This window comes from Pollachius pollachius, assembly GCF_949987615.1.
Source record: "Pollachius pollachius genome assembly, chromosome: 15".
In the NCBI taxonomy this organism is placed as follows: domain Eukaryota; kingdom Metazoa; phylum Chordata; class Actinopteri; order Gadiformes; family Gadidae; genus Pollachius; species Pollachius pollachius.
Genome location: NC_136948.1, coordinates 177,941 through 204,463, shown reverse-complemented (window position 1 = coordinate 204,463; position 26,523 = coordinate 177,941). Strand labels below are relative to the sequence as shown.

Sequence of the window (26,523 nt, the reverse complement as noted above, 5' to 3'; positions counted from 1 at the left end):
GTGCCCTTTTGAGAGGATTTAAAATAAATAATCCAGTACAAAAAACGTGTTTTCATCTGCATATATTTGAAATGTACTTTTAGAAAATGTTTATAGCCAAAGGGACCGACCTGATGAACCAGCGACCGTATAGACAGATTTATTCTCCTAAATAACGACATGTGTTTGTTTGAGACAAAAAGCTCACATTAGCCTTACTTGACTTGTAATTACGCCCATGAGTTACGGACTATTGATAGGCATCTCAAGTAGTTGTGTGTTTCATGATATATGTTTGTTATATACATGGAACAGAGTGCAGATGAACTTTAGGGAGCAGAACACAAGTTTAGTTTTTCCATTACTTATTATTAATGGTAGTGCAACGTGACATTAGAGTGACAATGGTTTATTTAATCAACAATTTTGTGTTTTAATAAAGGCTGCTCATTTAACTGAAGTGACATCAGGTGTACTTTACTTGTACTCTATTTAACATAATTATATAAAGTTTGTCATTAATATGAACATATCTGAAATTATCCCACAATACATGTCCTCATATTTTCTGCGTGGGCCGATGTGAAAGACCGTGGTGACACGCAGGCCACATGTTGTCCCCCCTCGATTACTGTGTGTGTACGAATGTATTTCTGTGTGTATTACTGTAAACTATGTGTGCGTATATGTCAATAATGAGGGAATAATAACATGTATGCTAGAGACCAGCACTTGCTCTGCTTAAGTGTGTTCTAAACACGAGAGCCACAGTACCCGTCATCACTTACTGAGGTGTTCTCAGTAGAGGTCTTCAGGTGTTTCTTCAAGACGGGGAGGGATTCTGCAGACCGTAGGGAGTCTGGACTGTGAATGACAGCCACGCAGTATGAATATATCTGTGTGTACATTACTCTGTGTGTCCGTGTGTGTGTGCTTGAGTGAGTCTGTATGTAGTAGAAGAAAAACATTTCCTTACACTGATGGTATCAGATTGCAAGCTGATAATTGGTCAGAATGATCACAAGTGACGTTGTTTTTCCAGCTGGTAGAGCAAAGAAGAAGGGTAAGCTCAGAAGCCGTGGAAGACGTCAGGGAGCAACAATGGTCACCATCTCTGAACCGGACCCTGGACTCTCTGAGGAACCTGAGGTCACGTCTTTGGACCGGGAGGAGACCAGGAAGAGAAGATTTGGTAGGTGCCCCTTTATAGAGTATTCAAAAGAAATAATAACTCTTTTAGCCAAAGTGACCGTGTGTGTGTGTGTGTGTGTGTGTGTGTCCTACTCCTGAACAGCTCTATGGTTTCACATCACTGTCATTGTGAGCATCGGACTGCTGAGTATTCTCCTCATCTCCCTGCGCTTCAGTGAGTCTAAATCATATCATCCTGAATAGAATTACAATACAGTATAATCATATTAATGACTGTAATAACAGCAATGATAATGATACATATTGTTTTTGTTAGATTCAGTGATAATAATAGGGTTAGCACACATACACCGCACGCACACATATAAACACTGCATACACACACGCACACACAATCCACACACACGTGCACGAACACACACGCACACGGACACACACTGCACACACGGGCGCGCTGATGCAGACGTTTCAAGACAAGCGCAGTGCAGGACACCGCATACACACACACCACACACACATGCACACACGCACGCACACACATGCGGATGCAGATGTTTCAAGACAACGGAGAAATTGAGATAACCGCCCCGCCGTCGACACACTCTCCCACCTGAGCCTTATGTCTATCATAGACACTTTTTTGCAAAACATTATTTTTCTTTAAGCATTATCCACCTCCTGAGCCTCCCGAAATGTCTTGCGATATAGAAATCCCCCCTCCACCCTGCCGACTGTTTTAGTTGTTTTATTTTTCTTATGTTTCATGTGTAGGCTATGTGTGACTGTAGGCTACTGCTGCCTGTCTTGGCTGCCCGCCGCCCGCTGCCGGCTGCCGGGCGGTGGTGCTATGTGGTGGTGGTGCTAAGTGGTGGTGGTGCTATGTGGTGGTGGTGCTAAGTGGTGGTGGTGCTATGTGGCGGTGGTGCTATGTGGTGGTGGTGCTATGTGGTGGTGGTGTTAAGTGGTGGTGGTGCTATGTGGTGGTGGTGCTATGTGGTGGTGGTGTTAAGTGGTGGTGGTGCTATGTGGTGGTGGTGCTATGTGGTGGTGGTGCTATGTGGTGGTGGTGCTATGTGGTGGTGGTGTTAAGTGGTGGTGGTGCTATGTGGTGGTGGTGCTATGTGGTGGTGGTGCTATGTGGTGGTGGTGCTATGTGGTGGTGGTGCTATGTGGTGGTGGTGCTATGTGGTGATGGTGTTAAGTGGTGGTGGTGCTATGTGGTGGTGGTGCTATGTGGTGGTGGTGCTATGTGGTGGTGGTGCTATGTGGTGGTGGTGTTAAGTGGTGGTGGTGCTATGTGGTGGTGGTGTTAAGTGGTGGTGGTGCTATGTGGTGGTGGTGTTAAGTGGTGGTGGTGCTATGTGGTGGTGGTGCTATGTGGTGGTGGTGCTATGTGGTGGTGGTGCTAAGTGGTGGTGGTGCCTCGCGGCAGCGGGGCACCGGTGGGAGACAATCCCTTTCTCCTCCATGTCGTGGTTCATGTACTTCAGGGAGTCAAAGCCAAAGTTCCTTTCCCCCAATTCCTTCTCAACCATGGCGGAGATAACCCCAACTACAGTCTCGTTGTGGAAATACCAGAGACGTCAAAGAACCGACGTTTTATGCGCCATAAGATCAAAGCAGAACGGTTATCGTAACAACAAAGCGCCACACATGTGACGCTCACATGGTCGTAGCTCATTGTCTGATTGGCAGGTCAAATTCTCTGGGCAGGCAAGGCAGAGAAAGGGGAGGTAACTTGGCCCCTTATGACGACATGTGGGGCCACATTCCAAATCAGCACGCCTGACCTTCCATTTTTCCAAATGCGAGCAGGATACCTAGTGCTCGTTTTACAGCGAACACAAGTTTTAGCCACTGGGGGACCATAGGCAGGCTAGGGGAACTCATATTAATGTTAGAAAACCTCATAAAGTGAGATTTTCATGCCATGGGACCTTTAAGCAATAAAATACACTCTCCTTCTCTGGTAACACAGTCGTTCGCCACACCTTTTTTTCCTTGTCTTTTCTTCAATTTGTCTCTAACTCAGCGGTTCCCAAACTTTTTTAGCCGTGCACCCCCTTCTATGTCGCAACCCGGTTGACGCGGGGTTCGATTTCTTAAAATATTTAGTATTAAGATTGCATGAAACTGTCCCATGTATTTGTTGTAAAAAATATCATTAACTTATTATAGAACTATTATCAACTTATTCAATTTATGTGCAAACAATTCCGACTATGACACTTTCAAGATGAGGGCACTAGGCCTTGGTCCAAAATATGCAGAAATATGAACATATATGAGACCCTTTCTAAGGGAAAAAATAATCAGAGGCAGAAAGCAGATAAGTTGTGAACATGTTATAATATTTTTGAGCCGCGTTGAACACAAATTGCAGCAAGTTTAAATGACCGTGGAGCTAACAGCCCCGTCATTATACAACAGGTTATGGAAATAACATTAGAACGCCAGTAATTTGAATGAAATTGCAATAAGTTACACACAACATAAATAACAAAGAGCATGGCTCAGGAACAGATTAAAAAATAAAAAATAAACCGGGATCCTGGGGATTTTTCAGTGCAGCGCAGCTGGCTCAGCCTGCAGCGAGAGAGAGAGAGAGAGAGAGAGAGAGAGAGAGAGGGAGGGAGAAACAGGGAGGGTGTGCGTGTGAGTATTTCCAGTATATTTGTAGCAATAATATCAATACCATTTGGCCAAATACTTACCCATATTAATGCGACGGGTGGGCCTGCATCTTGGCACAAAGCTCTGCGATGTTTGGCGCAATTGAAGACAGTTTAAGCCTCAAATCTTTCTCAACAGCATCCAGTCTTTGCCGATATTTAGTCTTAACTGCTGTCAGAGCAGAGAAGCCAGCCTCGCACAGATACGTTGTAGTGAAGGGCATCAACACTCTCAAGGCCTTCTTTGCCAGGACTGTGTACGATGGCATTGACTCAGTCCAAAAATCGACAAGTGGCTTTTTTTTGAACTGCAACTGCAGAGCCCCGTCAGATGACAGCTCGATCAGCTGTTCCTGCTCGTGAAATGACAGCTGGGGGACCGGGAGGGAAACTTCAAACGGGTTGCGAATCCACGCTTGAGATGTGTCCATAGGTGGGAAGTATTTCCGTAGCTGCTCGGCGAGTTGGTTGAGATGTTCAATGATGAGGCTTTTCACGTGCTCACCCAGGTGCACGTCATTTTCCCCCAAGAACTCGTGAAGCGTAGGGAAACACAAGAGTGTGTTCCCACTCACACAGCTCGCCCAGAAGCGTAGCTTCTTCATCGTAGCTTCGATCTTGTCTTGTGTGTTGAACACGGTTACACTGACTCCCTGCAGACTTAGGTTCAGTTCATTCAGAGCAGAAAATATGTCCGCCAGATAGGCGAGCCTCTTCAGGAAGTCTTCGTCATGCAGACTGGAAGCCAAATGAAATGGATTGTCCTCAAAAAACTGCTGAAGCTCGTGTCGCAGTTCAAAAAGCCTTGTCAACACTTTGCCGCGGGACAACCAACGCACTTCAGTATGCAGCAGCAGTGCTTTGTGTTCGCTGCCCATCTCGTTGCATAACAGCGTGAACAGTCTTGAATTTAGCGGGCGAGCTTTAATGAAGTTGACCAGTTTCACGGCATCATTCAGTACTGCAAGTAGATCAGCTGGCATGTTTTTGGCTGCCAAGGCCTCCCTGTGAACACTGCAGTGTAACCATTGAATGGATGGACACACTTTCCTGATATGAGCTATAAGCCCTGTGTGCTTCCCCGTCATCGATTTTGCCCCGTCAGTGCAAATGCCCACGCAGCCTGTCCAGTCGATGCCGTTGGTCCTCATAAACCCATCAATTAAATTGAAGATTTCCAATCCTGTTGTTCGGGTAGCAAGGGGCCGACAGAACAGAAAATCTTCTTGTACCGTGCCTTCAAAAAGGTAACGGACATACACCAGAAGATGGGCCAGATTTGCCACATCTGTAGACTCGTCTACTTGCAGAGAGTAAAACTCGCTCTCTTTCACACGGCTGACTAATGTAGCCAGGATGTCTTCAGACATTGCATTGATGCGGCGCGACACAGTGTTATTGGATACTGGAATCATGTCTAACTTTTTTGCTTCTTTCTCTCCAATCATGCATCCCACCATCTCTTTGGCAGCTGGCAAGCACACGTCTTCGGCAATTGTGTGAGGCAGCCCCTTTCTCGCAATTCTGTAGCTGACAAGATATAAAGCCCGTAATGCGTCTTGTTTAGACCCAACATATGAATGAAACTGCAGTTGTTTTTGGCTGTTTTGCAACTCCTCCAATTTTGATTTAAAAAATGTAAGGGGCTTTTGAGTTAAATTAGCGTGCTTCGTGTGAAAGTGGCGACGTAGATAAGAAGGCTTCAGGCAGCTGTTTGCTAGCACTTCACTGCACACCACGCACTGCGGCTTAGGGCAGTCTGTATCACCAATCCAAGTGAAGCCAAGACCCAGATAGTTTTCATCATATTTCCTTCTTTTTTTCCCCGTCTGGTGTTCACCCTCTTCACCTCTTTTGCCTTGTTGCCATCGCCTTCCCTCCTTTGCGGTGTCCTCACGTTCATCATTTGGTGTCTCCGTCTCGTTTTCTTCTCCCGGATCCGCTCCAATTATCTCCTCTGTTTCCTCCGATGTTTCACTCTCTCTTGGTTCCTCTCCTCCTTCATCCCTAACTTTTACTTTAGATGTCTCGCCTGACAGTTTTCCTGACTTCAGCCAATTCAGCATATTTGCGATAATGAATGTAGGGGCCAAAAACTATGTGCGCATATTTGAAATTATACAGCAGTTGGTTCGACAGTTAAGTTGTTTACGCAGTTGCTTGGCAACGCGCTCCGCTCCAACTGCTGTTATAGGCTACTTCTAGGACCGAATCAAAGCGGCGCTGAAACAGAGCGACACAACATTGCTCATGTGATATTAGGCTACTTAAAAATAAATGAAGTTAATTTTTTTTATTAATTAAAATTACAGTTTTTCATTGAAATTTTACAAAGGAAATGTTTATTTACAGCCATTACATTTTTCATCTCGCGCACCCCCTAGCGGCAGCTCGCGCACCCCCAGGGGTGCGCGCACCACACTTTGGGAATCCCTGCTCTAACTCATGCTCAAATCTTTCGTAGATTGATGCTTCGGATGTTGTGAATGCAACGGAATATATGATGCGTTGTTGCAGTATCATCTAAGATGATGGCGATGAGTTCTGCCTCTGTGCTGTCTGCGGTCAAACCAAACCAAAATACTGTAGCGCCGGTCAGGAAGAGATGGAAGAATGAGACGGGAGACCAGGTTCAACCACTTAGTACAACTCTCGCACCCTTACACCGCACGACTACGAGAGTTGTTTTTTATTCGAATGACTTGGTGTTCGCCCGAACACCAAGTCTACCGGTGTCCGGTGCTCCCGCCCGAACATGAGGGCAGCCGGCGTGCAGTGATTGGATTCCTGCACCGCCGTCCGATAGGACCACGGGTGGGGGTCGGCCAGTCCCAGACCGCAGACGCCTTGGCCGGGTTAGTAGCTACGCCATGGTCCTTTACCACGTGCCCCAAGAACAGCGTTTCCCTGGCCAGCAGGGAACATTTGGCAGGGTTCAGCCGCAACCCGGCCCGCCGGATGGCCCAAGAACCTCCCGCAGGTTCGCCAGCGCCCCGCCGAAATCGCGTGCGTGCACCAACAGGTCGTCCAGGTACACGACACAACGACTCCGGGGGACGCTCGCCAGGACCCTCTCCATCATCCGCTCGAACGTCGCCGGCGCGTTGCATAGTCCGAACGGCATAACGCGAAACTGCCACAGCCCCTGTCCAATGGTGAACGCAGTCTTAGGTTTGGCCTCGGGCGCCAACTCCACCTGCCAGTAGCCGCTACGCAGGTCCAGGGAGCTGAACCAGTCAGCTCCGGAACCTCGTCTGTCGTCGGGTGGTGAACTTTCGCGCCCCTTACACCGCACGACTACGAGAGTTGGTTTTAATTCTGAAGACTTCACAAATAGTAGCTCACGTCTACAACGGACACGTCACTCTCGGTGGCGGTGTCGACAACACTGAAAATGATGATGTTAATAGAACACATAACATCCCGAACCCATTAACCCCACTTAACCCTAACAACAGAATAAATTAACAAAACCCTTTTTGTCAACTGACAACCCCAATTCCCAGAATCTCCCGCGGCTCCGGAACATGGCGCCCACACCTGTCGCCACAATACAGTGTCAGCGGACGCACTTATCCCGCGTCTTGCGAACTTAGACCGTACGTCATATCCCGCCCCTTGCAAGCCCACCCCCCTTGATTCTACCGATGTCTGAATGACATCGATGTCCGCATATAAAGCATCAAGTGTGAATCACCCTCAGGGTTGAATCTTCTGATATTCAAATGTGGCGAACTTAAAATTATTATGCTTGCTTCATGAAGTAATAGGTGAACCAATATGTTATTTGTTGTAACATTATAGGCAAAATGTTAGTATATTATGCGCTCAGAAATGTACACACACACCGCACATGCGCACTAACATACACGGAAGCACAGACACACACACGTGCACACACCGCACGTCAAGACAAAGGCAGCGACACTCGCCCAGGTAAGAGGTTATGCCTTTAAACATAGCGGCTCCGCCATCGACACACGCGCAGGTAAGAACACACACGCACGCGCACACACCGCAGCGACACTCGCCCAGGTAAGACGTTATGTTTTTAAACATCTCCCTGCTATATAATAGGAGGCCTGTCGCACAAGTGAAGGAGCGTTCACACCCAACGCAAAGGGGCGACATGACCTGTGCGTTCACACCAAACGCGAAGGGGCGACACGGTTCCGTACAACGTCAACGGAGAGACGTGACTCGGGCAAAACTTTGCTACAGAAAACCCGCGACAAGATTTGATTTAAAGCGCGACACTTTAGCGCATTGACGTGGTTTTGCAGCGCGACACTTTTGCTGGAGTTGAAATATTTCAACTTTGCCGCCAGCAAAGACAGCCAATCAGCGTTCAACAGCGTGGCCACTGAGGGACGTAACGTAACAGCCAATGAGCGTTCAACAGCGTGGCCACTGAGGGACGTAATGTAACAGCCAATGAGCGTTCAACAGCGTGGCCACTGAGGGACGTAACGTAACAGCCAATGAGCGTTCAACAGCGTGGCCACTGAGGGACGTAACGTAACAGCCAATGAGCGTTCAACAGCGTGGCGACTGAGGGACGTAACGTAACAGCCAATCAGCGTTCAACCGGCCAACCGTTCCCTGCAGTGCAGTCCGGGTTGAACCGCAGCATGGAGGAGAAAGGGATTGTTGCCGTTTGCACTCCCGGAGCTCTATATATAATAGTATATAATATTATATAATTTAATATATAATATCAGGGCCAAAAGCTGTGTGAGCTCCGGATGGCCGCAGCGCGTGGGAATTGGGCTTCGAGGGGTTTGTTTACCGCCGTTGCTATGGTTACCGGTCTTGTGTGTTCCAACGGTTTATTGGCGGTGGTATCTTATAAATCTCTGTCTAATCAATACTTCATCCACTGCCTCTTCCGTGGTCATTACAATATAATGAACCGACCGTCGGGTTCTCCACGTCTCTCCCTCTTCCACAACAGGTGGAGACAGCGGTGGTTATCGGCCGTGGGGGACAATGGACAAAGGATGCTCGGTTCATAACTAAAGAGACAATTGTTAGGCTTGCTTCGTTACGTAATAGCTGAACCGAAATGTTATACGTTGTAACATTATAGGCAAAATGTTATTATATTATGTGCTCAGAAATGAAATACAATATCGACTGGGGTTTCCACATTATAGCTATGGGTTTAATTACAACTAGAGGTTGAGCTCAACCTCTTGTTGCAATAATAGCAATGATAATGATCATTATTGTTTTTGTTAGAATTTGTGTTACTAATATGAATAATATTAATATAAAAACAATAGCAACGATAATGATATTGATGACTATAGTTATTGCTATTTGAATTAGTATTAATATTATGGACTTTGTGTTTGGTTGGCTGTGGGTCCTGTGATGTTTAGAGACGATGTTGTTCTGTTTTAGAGCTCTTATCTTCTGTATTCCTCTGTCCTGTCCTAGACTCACCGTCACCCTGGAGGGAGGGGAGAGAGCACTTACTGGGTGAACTCGGTGAGGGTTTTATCCAAGTTATTAAATCAATTGTGTCATTAACATTCATTTCAAAAACACCCTCTGCTTTTGTGATTCATATTGTGGTCTACTAAGGTCAGGTTTCTATTGTCGTCTATTAAGGTCATGCTTCTATGTGGTCTGTTAAGGTCAGGTCTCAGGGTTGTGTGAAGACCGTAAGATAAGCAGGTCTCTGTTTGTTCAGGATTTTCTTTTACATTCAACAGATGAATTTACACTTCAGGGCTGGATGTTTCACGACAAGAGTTTCTACCTTATTTCTACTACTAAGAAGGGCTGGAGGGCCAGTAGAGAAGACTGTCTGCAGAGGAAGGCAGACCTGGTGGTCATCAACAGCAGAGAAGAACTGGTGTGTGTGTGTGTGTGTGTGTGTCTGTGTGTTGGAGAGACATATTGTTTGTGTGAGTGAATAAGTAAGAGAGAGAGAGAGATTTTGTGTGTGTGTGTGTGTGTCTGGTGTGTGTGTGTGTACTTTGTGGTCATGACAACAGATGCTATTACCTTTGGAAACAGGTGTTTGTCAGCAGATTGATGGGTCCTTCCTGGATTGGACTGAGTGATCGAGAGACAGAGGGGACCTTCAAGTGGGTGGATGGTACCCCCATTACCTCAAGGTAAGGCTGAAGACTATTCAGCAGCATCTCTTCTCTGAGAGTGACAGAGTGACCTCCTCTGTCTCCTCCTCGTGGTTCTCAGTTGGAGACACGTCAAACCACGCGATGACGGCGGAGCAAGAGACTGTGTCGTGGCAGGGGAGGACGGCTGGTCTGAAGAACCGTGTTACACACTGCACCATTGGATCTGTGAGAAGAGCGTAGACCTGGATCATCTGGAGGCTGAGCTGAACAAAGAGGGTCCGCAGACTCTGTTTGTGTTCATGAGTGGAGAACGGTTCCTCCTTTCTGTTCTCTGTGCCGTAGATACAGTAAATACACTCTTTAAGAGTTGAAAGGTTATTGGATGTGTTTAGGTCTACTAAGATCATGTTTCTATTGTGGTCTACTGAGGTCATGTTTCTATTGTGGTCTACTGAGGTAAGGTTTTTATTGTGGTCTATTGAGGTCATGTTTCTATTGTGGTCTACCAAGGTCAGGTTTCTATTGTGGTCTATTGAGGTCATGTTTCTATTGTGGTCTATTGAGGTCATGTTTCTATCGTGGTCTATTGAGGTCAGGTTTCTACTGTGGTCTACTAAGGTCAGGTTTCTATTGTGGTCTATTGAGGTCAGGTTTCTATTGTGGTCTACTAAGGTCATGTTTCTATTGTGGTCTATTGAGGTCAGGTTTCTATTGTGGTCTACTAAGGTCAGGTTTCTATTGTGGTCTATTGAGGTCAGGTTTCTATTGTGGTCTACTAAGGTCAGGTTTATATTGTGGTCTACTAAGGTCAGGTTTCTATCGTGGTCTACTAAGGTCAGGTTTATATTGTGGTCTACCAAGGTCATGTTTCTATTGAGGTCATGTTTATATTGTGGTCTACTAAGGTCAGGTTTCTATTGTGGTATATTGAGGTCATGTTTCTATTGTGGTCTACTGAGGCCATGTTTCTATTGTGGTCTCCTTAGGTCATGTTTCTATTGTGGTCTACTAAGGTCAGGTTTCTATTGTGGTCTATTGAGGTCATGTTTCTATTGTGGTCTATTAAGGTCAGCTTTCTATTGTGGTCTATTGAGGTCATTTTTCTATTGTGCTCTATTGAGGTCATGTTTCTACTGTGGTCTATTGAGGTCAGGTTTCTATTGTGGTCTATTGAGGTCATGTTTCTATTGTGGTCTACTAAGGTCAGGTTTCTATTGTGGTCTACTAAGGTCAGGTTTCTATCGTGGTCTACTAAGGTCATGTTTCTATTGCGGTCTCCTCAGGTCAGGTCACAAGGGTCAACCCTTTCTGGGTTCACTTGCACTAGTTTCTCTTTGAGCTGCTGAACGGTTTTGCGTTCTTCTCTACAAGCTCCGCCCCCGCCTCGTTAATCTCTGCGCTGTAGTGACTTCCCCTCCCTGGGAGATCTTTGTAGACACTGCTGTGATATTCAATCATGTATGAAGAGGCAGGCGAGAATACTGGGGGTGAATCCCCTGGGTCGCCCTCTAGTGGACAGGTGTTAGGACAGAGTGAAGGGAGTGTCTGACGCTGCATCTCTAGATCCGTGTTGTAAACGTTCACTCCTCTCCTCCTGCTTTCTTCAGGTTCAGTGATGCCCACGGAGGAGGAGGCCCCCAGCATCACAGAGTTCCACTCCTCTACCCACGTGTTGCCCGTGGGCCAAACGGCCCGCTATACCTGCCACGCCGGCGGCACGCCGGAGCCCACAGTAGAGTGGCTCCACAACGGCAGGCCCCTGGAGAGGGACGGCACAGACGACCAATCAGAGGCCTGGGTGGAGAGGGGCTTCCTCTTCGTCAGAGGGGTGGGGTATGGCGTGAACACGGTCTGCTGCATGGCGAGCAACAGCGCTGGCACGGCCAATCACAGCGCTCAGCTGCTTGTCTTTGGTAAGTCCTGCATCCAAGGAGAGATGTTTGTTGATGATGTATTCATAACACTGTTGTTGATGTATTCATAACGATGTTGTTGATATATTCATAACACTGTTGTTGATGTATTCATAGCACTGTTGTTGATGTTTTCATAACGTTGTTGTTGAGGTGTGTGTATGTGTATATATATATATATATATATATATATATATATATATATATGTATACAAACACACACACATACATGTATAAATTCCCTAGTTTTTGTGGATGTCATGACGTGAAAGAGGTGTTTTTTAAGTCCATTGACGTTTAGTTTGTACCGGAAGCAGACAACCAGCCATGTTTGTTGTCCAATGGAACCTAGCCTCAAACCACAGACTCGTTCTCAAAAACAAAACAAACTATAACTCAGACGTGCAAACTTAATCACCAAGTGTAAGGAAAGTGATACAGTACAGGAATAGGAACTAGAAATTGTACCATTATTGAAGATATTGTACTAGTACTGCCATTATACACACATAGCACATACTGTGTGTGTATATTAGTATGTTTGTTTATGTATGTGTATGTATGTTTAGGTATGTGTACATATTTATACGTATGTTTACGTATGTGTACCAGTGGCGGCGGTGGTTTTTAAAGTGAGGGAGGAAGGACTGCGCGCTTGGTTGCCATTGGCCTGCTTGCACTGTTAGTGGCGTATGGTGGCATAAGTATGTGAGACTCAAGTTGTTTCAGGGTGTTTTGGTGAGCTAAAAAATAGCAGGGAGGGATAATTATGTCAATAAAATGGATACAAATCCACCAGTGGCAGCATTGAACTTGGACTGGTGGGCAGCATGTCTTGGACTACAAGGGCAGAAGGAAAGAATGCAAAGCCAATTAGTCAAATCAGGCCTACTCTTGATTTGTTAAAGTAAATAAAAAAATCTGGGCCTATCATTGGGCCTATTTTTGCCCGCAATGACTGACACTATTGGTCGTAATTTTGCAATGTTTATTTTCAGCTACAATTGTTTTTAGAAAAATGAAGACACAAGACCAAAAGTGATGCCATTTAAAATGCATTATGCTCTGAATCATTCACTAACATCCTTTCCACAATATCAAACAGAACGGTCAGAGTAAGAAACAATTAAAAGAACAAGAACATTATTTCACAACTATTTACATGGGCTAACATTGCCTAACATTGTTTGAGGCAAATGTGGATGTTAATGGATGTTTCAGAATGTTGGTCATGGTGTTAAGCCAATTAAGATTGAGGGACTTCATGTATAGATCAAGTTACACACACACACACACACACACACACACACACACACACACACACACACACACACACACACACACACACACAGACATACACAGTCAGACACATACACCCATACATAACGTAATATATACACACACACACACACACACACCAACACAGTCACACATGCACGCACGCACGAACGCGCCCACGCACGCACGCATGCACACACACACACACACAGACACAAACACACACATATACAAACACACACACACACAGTCAGACAAACACACACACACAGATACAAAAAAATAGCATATATATGAATACACACGTATATATATATAGTGTGTATTTATACTATGTATGCATATGTATGTGTACTTATGCACACATGAATAAATACATGTCTGATGTATGAACCAGTTCTATGGTTCATCAGTCCATCTCCAGCCTGTATGTGGGCTCAGCTCCTTCAGTCTGTTCTTTACACAGGTGTCCCTTTGGAGGTTGAGGGCCATGTATGTGTATTGGGAAACCCAAAAGTGGAATATCTTGGAAGATATTACAAATATTGTTTAGATATTTCATGGGTGTAATAAGCTAATCATACCGAACATTTTGATGTATAATATGTTAATGTGAAGTAAATATTGAGGTAGTAAATGCACTTTATACATTTGTCCTCGTTTCAATGTTTTCATTGGGACAGCCACTCACACACACATGGGATTTCCAATCAACTTTAACTTTAATTATCTTAAACACAATGTGTCCTATTGCTTAGAAAATATACAGCACATGATTCCAATATAGTGCCTATCATATGATATTTTTTTGTCTTTCTATGTTAATGTTTGAAGAAGAGAGAGCGATCACAAAAAGAGTCTGAAAGAGAATAAAGAGAAGAAGAGCGCAGGAGAACAGTACCAGTGATGATGATGAGGATGAAGAGCGGTTCAGCAGCTCATCATGTCTGGTTCTCCCTCAGATGCCTGTGAACTCACACTGGACCCCAACACGGCCCACAGACGACTCTCTCTGTCTGAGGACAACAGGAAGGTGACGTGGGTTGGAGAGGACCAGTCGTATCCGGATCACCCAGAGAGATTTGACTCCTGGGACCAGGTGTTGGGTAGAGAGGCTCTGACTGGCCGCTGTTACTGGGAGGTAGAGTGGGAAGGACCTGTTGAGATAGGAGTGACATACAGAGGAATCACAAGGAGAGGATGGGGTGGTGACAGCCTGCTTGGAGCGAACAACAAGTCCTGGAGTCTTGATTGTTCTGATGATCGTTACTCTGCCCGGTACAACAATACAGTAACAGTCATACAGCTCCACCCCGCTGGCTCCACCAGAGTAGGAGTGTATCTGGACCGGCCTGCTGGCTCTCTGTCCTTCTACAGAGTGTCCCCAGGTGGAGGAGGGTCCTCAGACACACTGACACACCTCCACACCTTCTGGTCCTCCTTCACCCAGGAGGACCTCCTCCCTGGGGTGGGGGTATCGGGGTGGGGGACCCCAGGGGGAGGAGGGTGGGGGAGCTCAGTGACTCTGTGTCGGTTGTAGAAGAAAAAAAAGCACACACACACACACACACACACACACACACACACACACACACACACACACACACACACACACACTGAGAGGACTGATGACTCAGTGTCTCTGTTGCAGTTATAGTCTCTCTCTCTCTCTCTCTCCCTGTCTCTCTCTCCCTGTATCTGTCTCTCGCTCTCTCCCTGTCTCTCTCTCCCTGTATCTGTCTCTCTCTCGCTCTCTCTCTCTCCCTGTCTCTCTCTCTCTATTTTTCTTTCTCTCTCTCTCTCTCTCTATTTCTCTCTTTCTCTTTCTTTCCCTCTCTCTCTCTCTCTCCCTGTCTATCTCTCCCTGTATCTCTCTCTCTCTCGCTCTCTCTCTCTCTCTCTCTTTTTCTTTCCCTCTCTCTCTTCTAGAAAGTATAGTATGATAAACCATGAAATGACTTTTAAGATCTTCCATAGTTAGAGAAGCACATTTATTATTTGAAATGTATATAAAATACCTATTGATGGTAAATGTTTGTATATTTTCAGATGTCACCAGTTTTGGTCTTAAGGGCTCTGATATCAGCATTTTTGTTATAACCCTGATTTACGACCTGATTTAAAGCAGATTTTATATTTTATTAATAATAACCAAAAGGTCTATGCGATAATGTTGCATGTTGTAAATTACTTTAAACTGAATCTTGATTTTTTGTGTTCTGATGGGAACCAAGCATCCACAGAACATGCTCAGTTATTAAAGATATGTGCACACCTGTTGATGCTTTGTAAAGTCTGCTGCTTCTATTGTTTTTGTCCTCCTGTTTATTGTGTACATGTAAGGGACTATTTTTCTGTTGTATTTGTTAATGAAGCATAATTGCAATAAACAACTCGGTGGATCCAAGTGAATGTTCTCGTGTGTTCAGCCGATTTTTTCTTCTTTTGTGAATAATGCTTCAATAAGTGCCTTAAGAAAAATAGGTAACCCTTCCTTTTACAGTCCGGTAATTACCAGCTAATTACCTGGTAATAAGATGTATTTACTAAGTAATAACCAGGTAATTAAATGTAATTGCCTTGTAATTACCAAGTACTTACCAGGTAATCACCCAGTATTTACATTACACATTTATCTGGTAAATACCAACAAGTTACCTGATATTTACTAGATATTTTCCTGACATCTACCAGGTATTTACCCAATAATAACCTGGTAGATATCCTGCAATTGCATATTGTAGACAATAAACCCACTGAATGTGTCTATATGTGACTTTGTTAGGGTGATAATAACTTATATATTTACCTGGTACTTACCAGGTATTTACTCAAATGATTGCATATTTACCTGGTAACTACCACTTATTTACCTGGTAGTTACCTGATATTTAACTGGTAAATACCAACAAGTTACCCAGTATTACTAGATATATACTGAAAACTACCGGGTATTTATCCAGGAATTATAGATTATGTATTACCAATCAACCTGTGTATTGACAGTGAGGGAAGTAATGACTCTGATATTTACCTGGTAATTACCCAGTATTTACTTGATAACTTGAAACTATTTACTAAGTAATTACTTTCTAATTACCCAGTAGTTACCCTGTAAGGAAGGTGGAACTGTACTGTAAAAGGAAGCGTGGTTTGTTTCAATGATATTACCTATACTTTACTGGTAATTACTAATGGTATTACAGGTACGGTATACCGTGTCAGTGTTACCTGGCAATAATTCATACTTCCCCAGGTACTTACCCAGTAATTAGGAACTTGTGCCACATACATTCCAAAACATTATCAAGTAAAGCCTTGTTTGTTTCTGTACTATTACCATGTTCTTACAATATCCTTTGGAATAAATCTGCTTTTTGAATATGTTCTGCAATCTTACCAGGTAAGACCAGGAAAGTCTACAATTTATAGAGTACGGTAAGTAGAAGCTGTACAATAAAGGAAAGCCTTTGAGCCTTTGCACCATAAAGAATATACAAATTTCCCTGCGGGAACAATAAAGTAAACTTAACTTAACAACTTAACTAGTGTTTTATTCAATCGGAAAACGATGACAACAGAGGTGAACACAACGCAGTACAGTACATCATCACTGGTTACACTTTGTAAAATGCTCTTATGTCTTTAAATAAGCGTCCAAGAATGCCCTTCCTATGCTCTTTCCCGAGCCAGTGGTTCCACTCAATGAACCTTAAGTTCATCTTCAAGGCCTTCTCTGTCAGGTTCCCCCTGTACCTGAAGATGTCCTCCTTATAAGTCTGCCATGCCCTTTCAATGTGTTGTGTATGAGCACCAGTCCCAGGGTGGACAAAATACCTCTGGTGATTTACCTGGTAGTGTATGTAGCCGTCATGGGACAACCGGTTGTAGGAACGCCAGCAATCACTAATGATTTCACTTCCAGGTCTAACATATTTTCTAATGATTGGGAGCAATCTCCTCCTGGATCGATTTTCAACCAGTTGTAAAACAGGGCGTCTACGGGACCGCCTGACTTCCATCATCCCAAAGACCCATGAGCGACGTCGCCAGGTCTTTGCAAATCGTCCAAGTCCATACTGAAAATAAACAAAATGTCATGCTTAAAGGCAGTCCAACTTAAATGCAACATTTGAGAATGTTAAAGTCGCAATCACTTTGGTGCGTTATAGATTGTAGATGTTTTTGAGTGAACTATCCCTTTCATTTCTTTAAAACCTATTGTCATTGTTTTAACAGCTACTTAATACTGCACCGTACAACACAAAACAGAAATTGACATTTTACGAACAAAATACAAGCTTACCTTTCTTTTGTGTCTGAACATGCTCTCATCTATCGCTACGAAAGCTCTTCTCCCTCCAATTCGCATTTCCCTTCTTCTCTCCAGTCGTCTGACTGCTGCACAGCAAATTTCACGTAGAAGTGTAGTCACCCTAGTCAGTGATTTGCTGCTCCCACATACTCCATCCTCTAGCATATCCACATGTCTTCTCCTCAAACCCTGTGACAAACTGACCCAAAAAAGAGGACAACTACGTATTAGCAACAAGGATGGGAGAGTTTTGGAGTCAGGGAGGGGTAATTATAGTTAGGTTGGTGCCTACGATAGCCATTGTGCATGTTGTACATGTTGGGATGGATGAACATGGATTCTTGGATTTTTTGGATTGACTATGTAGTATGTGTGTATGCATTTGGCTATTTATATTAAGACGCACATCATGGTATCTGCATGTACAGTATCAGGTCAGCCTGATTGGAATAGTCTTGAAGATAAAATGAAATTAACTAAGATGCAAGAAAAAGCCAATGTTGATTTAATCAGCTCTCACTGGCCATTATTATTGCGCAACAAAACACATTTATGCATCTTGAGAGAGAGCATAAGAGATAAATGTTTGACTTGTCAAAATATGTAGTGTTAAATCATGCCTACAAAGCCATTTGAACTGAAGTGAAAGGGAGAGAGAGAGCAACCAACCTGTGCATAATTTTCATCCATGATGATAATGACATGTGAGACCGGGAGAATATTGAGCCATCTCTGATGGACCTTGTGATACTCCTGCCCCTGTGAATGGATTTTCTGCAGCTCCTGTAACATAACATACATGACCACAATTGAAACAAGCCCAAGGCTTTTTGTGCTAAAGGACCCGTATACAGGGCCTTTAGTGCTGAAGAGGTTGTATTTGCTGTACTATTCTCGCAAAAAAAAGTATTTCAATCATTCATTCAACATAGCAAGTAGGCCTATGCACTGTAAAGATAGTTAGAAGGAGTAACACCTACATTATGATAGTACATTAGATTGTCAATATGGTCATTTTTAGGGGGAAAACACATATAACTTGCCATTGACTTCAATGTATAATAATAATAATAACAACAATAATAATAATAAAGATGTGTGGCAATGATGCTCATCCCTTACCACCGATAGCCATCCTTGGTCGTGTTTGTTCTTTTGAATTTCATTTTGTTGTTGCAAACAGGGCATCTTTTTTTCTTTGCCAATAGCCTCTCCTCCTGGAGCCATCCTATCAACTGTTTACGTCCTTGCGCTGTCCTCTCAAGTAATCTTCTTATCAAAGTCATATTACGCTTTGCACGAGTAGTCTGTCTCAAACTGCACAGGGTCTCTTCGCGGGCAAACGTAATGACGCATACGTAATGACGCATGATACGTAGCACACGGACACGTGCGGGAGCAGGGGGAGAAAAACTTGGATGCAAGTTGAGATGAGCAGGTCGGATCTGCTGCAATACCTCCACCTTGGTAAGAAAGGCAAGCGACCCCCTTTTCTCCATTTACTTGAATTTTTTGGATAAATTGTACCTCTTAGAGTCTTGATTAACTTTGTGAGGAAGAGAGAGAGAGAGACACAGAGAGAGAGAGAGAGATTACGCGCGCTCTGCACCGCGTGCAACAAAAAACACGCGTCATTATCTTATTAATGACGCGTGTCATTAATAAGAGTCAACAGTCAACAATCCCGATCACATACACCCGCAGACCCTGCTATAATGTATGCATAACAACATTCTACGGAATCTCACGCCAGCGAAAACCCAAAAGTTGGCAGCCCTGTAATATTCTCTGTAGGCCTACATGTCAGGTGTCGTGTGTTCACGTTTAATACCAGAGCCAGAGTTGGTGCGTCACACACATGGTCGAACCGTGTGAGTCCATACATTTGTATATGCTCCACATTTGTATTGTCCTGAGCTGTCAGTCTGTCTTAAACTTCCCTACGTTTATCAGCTGTCTGTATCCACACTGGTTTATTAGCTGCTACATTACATGTCCAGGTGATGTTACCTGAGGTAAAATCAACTATAATGAGATTAAATTCTGTGAAATGTAAACAATATAATAGCATCAGCTAAACAGAACATGATGAAAAGCTTTAATATTACTGAGTATTAACAGTATGATAATATAACAGCTTTGACACATAGGCTTCATGTCCTGCTTATTAAAAGATTAGAGGATGAATGTAGTTTATTGGAGAATACATAGCAGCACTTTGACTATTTGTCCTCTCCACTTTTTCTTTTATTCATTAATTTTATCATTTTACAGACAATCATTTAATAGAAAAAAAAATCCTAAAAATAAGTACAGTATTTACAATACATACCTATCTGAAAAATGTTTGTGCCAGCGACCTCCATACAAAACCTGTGTTGTTAAAATGTTTAGAAAATATTCAAATTTAGCTGTGAAACTAAACTAATTTTGATGCTATATTAACTAGCCTAATTATTAACTAATTTTGCTGGGGACTCCCAGGCTGGAACCCCCTCAAGGACCCCTGGGGGTCTCTGGACCCCACTTTGAGAACTACCATTATAGAACACTATTACTTATGCATATTATTACATTCTAGAGATACATTAAGCCTATGAGTTCTCAGAGAGACTTTTTTTTATCATAGCTGAGAATTTTCTATTCATACAGAAGAGACATTAAATACACACATGCATTGTGAACTTGTAGATTGGCTATTTTCACTACTACTTATACTACTTAAAAGTGGAGTTTTTTGATGAAATTCTCTTGACAATGTTTACAAATGTCTTTTTACTTTCTGAAAAATGTATCTTAATTTATTTCCTTTACCCCTATAGTCATGCCGAACACACGCAAAACAAAGAGAAAGCAGCACACTGCACCAGAGGAGAACCCTGCAGTGTTGTCCCACTCTGACAATGATGGTAAGATTAACCATTTTAAGTTTTCCCCATAGCCAGTCGTAACCATAAACTAAAAGCTTTTTATTCATTCTTTGTTGTACATACAGTGGTCTTGCATGGCACCAGGCTGTCAGGAGCTCTATTCTTAAAGACGAGCTAAACCCCCTAAATGATTTTTATCTTAATTTTAGTTCACATACCTGGGACCTACAAAGCTTAGAAGTGAACACGGTGAAATAATAAGATAATCTTAACATAATAAGTATTTAATTCATACATACTTTTTGCACCATTTTCAGTTGAAGACATTCAACTAAATGCACCCACCCCAACAAAGGCACCAACCATGGCACCAACCATGGGAAAGCTAAAGGGTGACTTACAAAAATTAAAAGGGGAGAACCAGCTCATGAAGGAGGAAATCCGTCTCTTAAAAGAGGAGAACAGATTTCTGAAAGAGCAGCGGGACTTCAACAGAGAGAAGGCTCTCCAAAAAGAGGTCGGCCACGCTACTTCAAAAGGTATCTATACTGTTTCTCCCAAAACCAGCATGGAAGGCTGTAAATACAATCTAAAGGAGTCTTGATTAGTTAAAGGAACATCCAACAATGTTTTCGTGTTATAATAAGTTTTAAATGGCTCTATATTCTGACAGCAATCACTGAAAGAGTGTTTAGTCAGTGACTTGAAATCCCCAAACCCTCGCTGTCCGCTATCTCTCTTCTGTAGTCCTGGATGCAGGGCTGACGTATCTCTGCAACTGCGACCATTGTATCTTTTCACCCAAATCCACCACGCCATCCGCGAGTCTCTACAAGGTCCGGTTGCCGCAATACGTCTGCCCTGCATGCAGCACTACAGGAGAGAGAACCATTTTTTAGACTGTGGGGACCAAGGTGGCCCCCAAAATGTTTTTTAAATTACCTACGACAACTACAAGTAAATCTTTTAAAACAAAATCAAAAAATGTTTATATTGATTATGGTGGGGTGACGTGATGTCACATTTTTAAGTACTGTACCCCATCACCCCCGTATCTGTTTTGCCAGCTTTTGTGATGCTGCTGTTCTTTTCATGTGAAAAATGGAAATAATAATGATAATAAAGAGAACTCATACTCAAACTCATAGATTTGCTAACTTGTAACATTTTATTTTTTCTAAATTTAAGGGCAACGCAAAAAATGGAATGGGGATTCCTCTGACTCTTCTGGCTCAGATGACTCTTATGAGGATCGGAAGAGGAAGAAGAAGAAGAAACACAAAAAACATGGTTCTTCAGACTCAGACTCCTCCTCTGCTGATGACAGGAAGAAGAGCAAGAAGAGCAAATCTAAAAAACCCTCATCATTTGGAAAGAGAGGTAACCCATCATCTGGAAAAAGATGGCTCACATTTCTATTGCTTCTGGAACAACGCACACACAAACAGCACTGTTGTTTACATTACACTTCAGCAACATTATGCACCATTTATTTTTTTTATATATATTTTTAAATGCCCCCAAAATTTGGTAAATGCACCCCGTTTTATACATTGAAGGCAAAAGTTAAATTAGTTTTATTTATTTTGATTACATTACATTGAAGCTAGATGGTAGCTAATGGCTTTTTGCATAGAGCTTTCAGTCTCCTGTCACATGGACCTACCAAGGTCTACTAAAGATGTTCATGTTAGTGGAAGCATCTTTTATTGTGACACTGCAGTCACATTTCCATCATAATTTCAGTGTAGCATGCTCATGTATTGTTTTTTTTGATGTGGCATACTGCTAAGGTAACACTCTCTCCTCCACCCAAACACAATCTTATATAGGCTATATTTACCACAGTCAAGGCTGGCCCTATTACGAAACAGCTATGTAGAGAGTATCCACAACTGTATCAGTTTAACCATGGAGTGAAGAAGAGTAGTGCACTGCAGACACAAGATGACTGGTTTAACCCCTGATCTTCATGTCATGTCAGGATTTTAAATATATTTGGAATTATTACACAGTGTTAATCTATATTTTCTTTGGATGATCTGTTTTGTAGTTCTGAGCCCAGAGGACGTTGTACACCGCTACCAAGCGGTCCTAAAAGTCTTCAGGCGAAAACGCAGCATGACCAACACCTGTGAAGAACTCGGAGTGGACAGGAATACCATTGCAGGGACTGCGGTCATTGCAGATGTAATGATAGCCACAGAGGGCGCAGACTTTGGGGAGCTGCCCCTCTTCAAAGAAAAACAGACATTAGCGAACTACGCAAAATTATGCAAGGCATTTCTAGATGCCAACAAACCCCTGCAGGAACAAATTGAAAAAATGAGGAAGGCCACAGAGCTGCTCCCTATAAAATATAGAATGATAAAGTGAGGGATCAAGCTCTAAAGTGCAGTAATACAACATTTTTTACATTTTTTATTTTATTACTGCACTGTCTTTTGTTTTATCTGGTGGGGACGTTTCTTGTATCCAAAACCTTTTAGTGGGTAGTTGGACCCTGGTTTATTTTGAGTTTGTTATTTGTTATTTATTTTGAGTTTGTTAATAACCGTTGTTTTGAAATACACTTGAAAGCTATGCCATTATTTTGCACTTGTATTGAGTTTTGAAGTTACTCTCATTTTTGCACAGTTTTGCAGATTAAGAGGATTAAAATTAGTCTCTTTGACAGTTCACCTGTTTTTGCATATTTGTCACAGGTTGTGGGAAGGAGTGTAACAAAATGCATTGTATCTTTATGTAACGGATGTAAATTCAGGGTAATACCATTGAAAGAAACCACGCTTCCTTTTACAGTACAGTTCCACCTTCCTTACAGGGTAACTACTCTGTAAAACTCTGATATCACCCCGATATTTACCTGATAATTATCAGGGAGATATGGGAGTTTTTGCCAAGTACCATGTTCAAAACTACACACCTTAATGGGTGGTAGATGATTATAATCTATAATTACCAGGAAAGTATATGGTAATATCATTGAAACAAACCACGCTTCCTTTTACAGTACAGTTCCACCTTCCTTACAGGGTAACTACTCTGTAAAACTCTGATATCACCCTGATATTTACCTGATAATTATCAGGGAGATATGGGAGTTTTTGCCAAGTACCATGTTCAAAACTACACACCTTAATGGGTGGTAGATGATTATAATCTATAATTACCAGGAAAGTATATGGTAATATCATTGAAACAAACCACGCTTCCTTTTACAGTACAGTTCCACCTTCCTTACAGGGTAACTACTCTGTAAAACTCTGATATCACCCTGATATTTACCTGATAATTATCAGGGAGATATGGGAGTTTTTGCCAAGTACCATGTTCAAAACTACACACCTTAATGGGTGGTAGATGATTATAATCTACAATTACCAGGAAAGTATATGGTAATATCATTGAAACAAACCACGCTTCCTTTTACAGTACAGTTCCACCTTCCTTACAGGGTAACTACTCTGTAAAACTCTGATATCACCCTGATATTTACCTGATAATTATCAGGGAGATATGGGAGTTTTTGCCAAGTACCATGTTCAAAACTACACACCTTAATGGGTGGTAGATGATTATAATCTATAATTACCAGGAAAGTATATGGTAATATCATTGAAACAAACCACGCTTCCTTTTACAGTACAGTTCCACCTTCCTTACAGGGTAACTACTCTGTAAAACTCTGATATCACCCCGATATTTACCTGATAATTATCAGGGAGATATGGGAGTTTTTGCCAAGTACCATGTTCAAAACTACAAACCTTAATGGGTGGTAGATGATTATAATCTATAATTACCAGGAAAGTATATGGTAATATCATTGAAACAAACCACGCTTCCTTTTACAGTACAGTTCCACTTTCCTTACAGGGTAATTCACAGGGTTTTACCTGATAATGTTTTGGAATGTATGTGGTACAAATTTGTATTTACTGGGTAAATACCAGTTAATATTTGCATAAATACATAGGGGTTACTGGGTAAATTGTAACTACTGGGTAATTAGAAAGTAATTACTTAGTAAATAGTTTCAGGCTATCAAGTAAATACTGGGTAATTACCAGGTAAATATCAGAGTCATTACTACCCTCACTGTCACTACACAGGTTGATTGGTAATACATAATCTATAATTCCTGGATAAATACCCGGTAGTTTTCAGTATATATCTAGTAAATACTGGGTAACTTGTTGGTAAATAGCTGGTAAGTACCAGGTAAATATATAAGCTATTATCACCCTAACAAAGTCACATATAGACACATTCAGTGGGTTTATTGTCTACGATATGCAATTGCAGGATATCTACCAGGTAATTATTGGGTAAATACCTGGTAGATGTCAGGAAAATATCTAGTAAATATCAGGTAACTTTTTGGTATTTACCAGATAAATGTGTAATGTAAATACTGGGTAATTACCTGGTAGGTACTTGGTAATTACAAGGCAATTACATTTAATTACCTGGTTATTACTTAGTAAATACATCTTATTACCAGGTAATTAGCTGGTAATTACCGGACTGTAAAAGGAAGGGTTACCGAAAAGGAATATATTAATTAGGGCTGTCAAATTAACGCGTTAATTCCGATTAATTAATCACAGAAAAAATAACGCGTTCAAAAAATTAACGCAGATTAATCACGCTTCTATAGTGCCCTTTGACCCGGTGCGTCATTTGCGTTGAAACAAAATGGAGGCAGACGAGAAGACGCTGCTCGGCCCCGTGCACGGAAAGTTCAAGTTTAAACTCCGAGACGGAAATGTAGTTAGGAACACCGTTATCTGCAATCTCTGTAGTAAGGAATTTTCCTATCACCGGAGTTCTTCAACCCTTAAATATCACCTCAACGCAAAACGTTTGGTAGCAAGCTGGCAGGTACGAGCTGCCACCGCCCCTGAAGCTGGCGCTAGCAGCCAGTCTCGTCAAGCCACACTCGACTGAGATGCATTGAATCCTGAGTGAGATGGAAATGTTATTCATTTGATCTTAACATGCACCGTATGTTAATGAAAGACACTCATCTGCCATAATTTACTTGAATTAAATTAATTTTGAAATACCTTCTCGGAAAAATGTAAGCATGAGATTAATTTAGATTAATGAATCACAGAGCCTGTAATTAATTAGATTATGTTTTTTAATCGCTTGACAGACCTAATATTAATCAGAAATTATAAATAAAACCACAAATGTTTTTCCTCCCTGGGTTTTGGTTGGGGGGGTTCTCAGTGTCTCTGTGTCGGTTGTGGAAAGAAACCACAGACAGACGGCCGGACACTCTGTCTCTCTTTCTCTCCCCCTCTCCCTCTCCCCCCCGTCTCCCTCTCCCTCTCCCCCCCGTCTCCCTCTCCCCCCGTCTCCCTCCCCCCCGTCCCCCCCCCCTCTCCCTCTCCCCCCCGTCTCCCTCTCCCCCCGTCTCCCTCCCCCCCGTCTCCCCCCCTCTCCCTCTCCCCCCCCCTCCCTCTCCCCCGTCTCCCTCTCCCTCTCCCCCCGTCTCCCTCTCCCTCTCCCCCCCGTCTCCCTCTCCCCCCGTCTCCCTCCCCCCCGTCTCCCCCCCCTCTCCCTCTCCCCCCCCCCTCCCTCTCCCCCGTCTCCCTCCCCCCCTCTCCCTCTCCCCCCGTCTCCCTCCCCCCCGTCTCCCTCCCCCCGTCTCCCTCCCCCCCTCTCCCTCTCCCCCCGTCTCCCTCCCCCCCGTCTCCCCCCCCTCTCCCTCCCCCCCGTCTCCCTCCCCCCCCTCTCCCTCTCCCCCCGTCTCCCTCCCCCCCGTCTCCCTCCGTTTCGGTGTGCGTGTGTTCGGTGTGTGTGTGTGTGTCTATGTAAGTTCATGTGTGTGTGTGTGTGTGTGTCTATGTAAGTTCATGTGTGTGGGTGTGTGTGTGTCTATGTAAGTTCGTGTGTGTGTGTGTGTGTCTATGTAAGTTCATGTGTGTGTGTGTGTGTGTGTCTATGTGAGTTTGTGTGTGTGTGTGTGTGTCTATGTGAGTTTGTGTGTGTGTGTGTCTATGTGAGTTCGTGTGTGTGTGTGTGTGTCTATGTGAGTTCGTGTGTGTGTGTGTGGGTGTGTGTGTGTGTGTCTATGTAAGTTCATGTGTGTGTGTGTGTGTGTGTGTGTGTGTCTGTGAGTTCATGTGTGTGTGTGTGTGTGTGTGTCTATGTAAGTTCATGTGTGTGTGTGTGTGTCTATGTAAGTTCATGTGTGTGTGTGTGTGTGTCTATGTAAGTTCATGTGTGTGTCTATGT

The 26,523-nt window shown here is 43.2% G+C and overlaps 1 protein-coding gene and 1 long non-coding RNA gene across 2 annotated transcripts; one reads left to right on the top strand and one right to left on the bottom strand.

Annotated features, from left to right (window-relative positions):
* Window positions 1-10,019: 10,019 nt before the first annotated feature.
* LOC307086841 (stonustoxin subunit beta-like) lies at window positions 10,020-16,493 on the top strand (the record flags this gene model as incomplete). Its single annotated transcript, XM_079752189.1, has 4 exons — window positions 10,020-10,171; window positions 11,503-11,808; window positions 14,049-14,568; window positions 16,490-16,493. Exons 2-4 carry the CDS (start codon window positions 11,511-11,513, stop codon window positions 16,491-16,493), a joined length of 822 nt encoding a protein of 273 aa, XP_079608315.1. The 5' UTR covers window positions 10,020-10,171; window positions 11,503-11,510.
* A 104-nt stretch (window positions 16,494-16,597) lies between these two features.
* On the bottom strand, window positions 16,598-19,134 carry LOC307087398. The gene is made up of 4 exons (XR_013812493.1): window positions 18,524-19,134; window positions 18,071-18,184; window positions 17,393-17,600; window positions 16,598-17,165 (listed from the first exon to the last, which is right to left on the bottom strand). It is a non-coding gene; the product is annotated as an uncharacterized lncRNA (long non-coding RNA).
* Between the last annotated feature and the right edge of the window lie 7,389 nt (window positions 19,135-26,523).